Source organism: Chrysochloris asiatica, unplaced genomic scaffold (genome assembly GCF_000296735.1).
Source record: "Chrysochloris asiatica unplaced genomic scaffold, ChrAsi1.0 scaffold00028, whole genome shotgun sequence".
NCBI classification, from domain to species: domain Eukaryota; kingdom Metazoa; phylum Chordata; class Mammalia; order Afrosoricida; family Chrysochloridae; genus Chrysochloris; species Chrysochloris asiatica.
In genome coordinates this window covers 4881004-4885269 of record NW_006408546.1, presented here as the reverse complement: position 1 = coordinate 4885269, position 4266 = coordinate 4881004, and the positions used below count along the sequence as shown (strand labels likewise).

Sequence of the window (4266 nt, the reverse complement as noted above, 5' to 3'; positions counted from 1 at the left end):
CAGATTTTTAATTTTCATAATCAAGCCACCAAGATTTTATTTAAAAGATGTCATCATGTATGGATATCAAATTAGCACAGAAAGTTATTGTTAATTTTGTTGCTTGAGTTTTAATTTTAATACAAAATTCTGAAAAAATTTAAATTGGTTCAATCCAAGGTTGGTGAATTGAAAAAAAAAAAAATTATTTTCTTCTGTGTTAACTTAGCAAAAATTTTTGGAACAACTTTAATGAGAAATTAAAATAGTACTGTTATTCTGTCTTAGCTGTTCCTAGCAGCTGTGTACTTACTTCAACCAAATTTTTCATTTTCTTATTGCCAAATGGATTATGCCTTATTTTACTCTGTGTGTATAATTAAATGCATTTTTTAAAGTTTCTCTCTGAATGAAGGCTATAGAATGAGTCAGAAGCTTTGAAGAACCCAGTAATGTTTTCCAAAAATAATATCTAACATTCTAGATCGTATCTGTACTAAAATCCCTCAGTCTCTAAGTTCACAGTTATAATTAAAATGTAGTTAAAACACAAAAAGTTAGCAGCTATTATAAGACCTGTTAATTTACTTATAGCTTATCTTAACTATTAAAATCTTCTTAGTTTCTCAGTGACAATGCTATTTACTAAATAAGCCAATTTCTTAATAAAAAATTTTTTTGATGTTGTGTCTTATAGTTTAGACTAACAAGTATGTTAGATACATTTACTTTTTACAACCTCGACTAGAAAAATCTATGCTATAAAAAGTAGAAATGAGTAGATAGTAAGATAGGTATTGAAACTAGTATTAGGTATATGATTTATATCATATCTTTATATTTGAAAAATAAAATATTTGGGTGTAATTTTTAAAAATTTTATCATATTGGAAAGTTCTAGAAATTAATAGATTTTTAATAAGATAAAGTAGTCATCAGGGTCATTTTATTCTTTGCAATGGCTAATTAACTTAGCAGAGATTGTTTTTTCTCTAGTTGGATTAATTTAATTTATTGGAATAGAGGAATAATAAATACATTGAGTCACTTTACTATACACAAAGCAGTGGATTTATTCATATTAGGAAATGTAGAAACATATTGTTTGATAATGAATAATAAGTTAAACAGGCTATATTTAAATAACAAATTTATTTGGAACACTTACTAATAAGATCTTTGTTTCTCCTTCCAGATCACAGATTCTTATTTGCCTGCATATAAAGATTTCTGTAAAAACCTACCATTTCCTACATATTTTCCTGATGGGGATGAAGAGGAACTACCAGAAGATTTGTATGATGAAAATGTGTGTCAACCCACTGCACCTTCTGTTACGTATGCATAACTTAGCTGGACATGACCAAACCTCAAGTATTTTATGGGCTTTGCTGAGCCGGTACAACAACATAACCAGGAACTATATTCTTTTTTTTTTTTTTTAATATCAAAACACTGTAACATCTTTGTCAAAGACGTAAGAACATTAATATTTCCCCAACTAAAGTTTGTTAGAGAATTACTGCATTAGACAAATCAGTTACGTAGTTTGGATGCACCATATTTTAGGTGGGCTGGCAGTTTGTGTATTAGCAAAATCTTTGTAATTTTTGAGCTTCACTCTTTTATTACATAGATTATCTTAAGATGCTTATAAATATAACTTCTTTTATTAAAGATTTTGTCTGTCTTTTTAAAGGGTTATTATAAAGCAATGGAGAACATTATGGGAACTAAGGTGCAACCTATTTAGATAAAAGAAATTATTTTCTAAAATTCACTGTTATTTTTCTACCTTTTAGTCCAATTAGGAAGAAACAGATTTTTATGTAATTTATAGAAGCATGCATATCATAATTAAAGTCTTAATGAAGAAAAGACAAGAATTGTCAGGACTGTCCCTCCTGATAATAATATGTCTGAAGTATGAGAGACACTGTTTTGCCATCCTGGCTTCCTAGGAGCGTGAAACCTGTTTATATTTCTTTTAGGAGGGAAATTATTTTCTTAGTTTGATTACCATTATTATAATGTGCAGTCGTTTTTCCTTGAAGGATTTGAAGTAGTGTGGTGCAGTGTGGTGAATTACGTTATATGGCTCTTCTAGCCATTGTCTTTTTAGTGGTGTTAAGTGCCGTGGAGACAGTTCCAATTCCCAGCAACCCTGTATAGAGTTTCTGAGGAGTAACTGGTGAGTTTAAACCACTGACCTTGTGGTTCAGACTGACCTTCAGTCTCGTGCTTATCCTGCAGCCAATGCCCACCAAATGACTAGGTAGACTGGCAAATGTGAGGTGTTTGTGGCCCAGCACAGAGTGGATAGTTTGCTGATAATATAAATAAGATACATATCCCCCAGTGGGGTGGGACCATACACATAAGGTTCATGCAGCCCAAATGAGGAAATTGTCAACTTGTCATACTCCTGTTATTTAGTGTGTTGAGTTGGTTTCGACTCATAGCAACCCTGTATAGGGTTTCTGAAGAGCAACTTCAGTGGGTTTGAACCACCGACGTTGTTGTTAGCAGTCCAGTATTTATCCTAAAGCAGTGTGAAATAAACCAGCCGAGAGGTGAAAAAGGGGGGTCAAAAAAGAAGAGTCATTGGGCTCAAGCATAGCAGCAACTGTGAGGATGGTGTAGGACCAGACTGTGTTTCCTTCTGTTATGCATACGATTGATATGGGTCGTAACCAACTCAGCGGCACCTAACAATAATAAAACATCTTCCTAGTATTCTCTGCTTTCAATCAAAATCCATCTGACCATCAGTAATGATGATATCCTTCATTCCATATCATCATATTAATCCCACTTGAACTTCTGCCAATTCCCTGTCAATATACTGTTGCAGTCATTTTTGAATTATCTTTAACAAAATTTAATTTGCTTGCGATATTAATGGTATTGTCAGATGATTTTCAAATTCTGTTGGGTCCTCTCTTTGGAATGGGCACAAATATGGGTCTCTTCCAATCAATTTTATCTTCCAAAATTCTTGGCATAGATGAATGAATACCTCCAGTTCTGCTTCAGTTTGTTGAAAGATATCAGTTTGTATTCCCTCAATTCCCAGAGCCTTGTTCTTAGATGTGAATGCCTTCATTGCATCTTGGACTTCTTCCTACAGTATCACTGGCTCTTGATCATAAGCTACCTCCTGAAATGGTTGAACATCGATCATTTCTTTTTGGTACCCTGACTTGTGTATTCCTTCTGTCTTATTTTAATACTTTTTGGCATCATTCTGTGTTTTGTCCTTAGAATTCTTCACTATTGGAAGTTGAAGCTTAAGTTTTTTCCTCAGTTTTTGCAGCTTGAGAAATGCTAAGTGTCTTTGTCCCTTTAGGTTTCCTAATTCCAGGTCTTTGTACATTTCATTATAATATTTTACTTTGTCTTCTCAAGCTGCCCTTTAAAATTTTCTATCCAGCTCTTTTACCTCCTCATTTCTTCCATTTTCTTTAGCATCTCTACCCTGGAGAGCAAGTTTCAGAGTCTCTTCTGATGTCTGTTTTGGGCTTTTCCTTCTTTCTTGTCTTCTTAATGACCTTTTACTTTCTTCCTGTCTGATGTTCTTGATGTCATCCCACAACTCTTCTGGTCTTTGGTCTTTAGTGTCTAATGCATTAATTCTGTTCTGAGGTGATCTATAAATTCACATGAGATGTGTTCAAGGTCATAATTTGGCCCTCGTGAACTTGGCAGAGTTGTCAGAGTAGAAACATAGCCCCATGGCTCCTATGGCATGACCATTGCAAATTGTCTCCTAGGCCAAAGTGTGATGTCCTTCTGACAGCTGCTTTATTGCCTTTACATATCTGATGTTCTTCTCTGGTTGGATTGCATTTTTCTACAAATGCCCATTACTGCCTGTTTTACCTAAAGTTGACAACTTTGGGCCTTATTACTTTTGCAGAAAATACGGCCAGGAGACTAGACTTGTACTGTGTGATGGCTTATATTGAGTGTCAGCATGGCTAGGCTATGAGTCTCAGTGCTTTGGCAGTCATTGGACTGATTACTCTTTCATAATGTAATTTAATGTCATCATCTTCCATTTTGTCATCTAATGGGAGCAGCTAGTCAATTGAAAGCAAATCTATTGAAAGCCAGTCTGTTTTGGAGGGAGGTGTGGTCTGTATCCAATATATATGACTGTTGTGGCAAAGTTCACTCTCTTTCAGTTCTACATCTGACCTCCAGGTCATGGGATGTGAGCCAGCAGCCTGCTATCTGACCTCCTGAGTTTGGTTTCATTAGCCCCTGCAATGACGTGAGTTAAGA

General features: G+C 34.6%; 1 protein-coding gene across 1 annotated transcript in view; it reads left to right on the top strand.

The window, feature by feature from the left end:
* The window catches only part of MRPL3 (mitochondrial ribosomal protein L3), a 66357-nt gene extending 65030 nt beyond the window's left edge, over positions 1-1327 (top strand). Inside the window, exon 10 of the mRNA XM_006840022.1 lies at positions 1175-1327. Within this exon, the coding sequence (XP_006840085.1) occupies positions 1175-1327 (153 nt within the window). The remainder of the gene's footprint in view (positions 1-1174) is intronic.
* The last annotated feature ends 2939 nt before the right edge of the window (positions 1328-4266 follow it).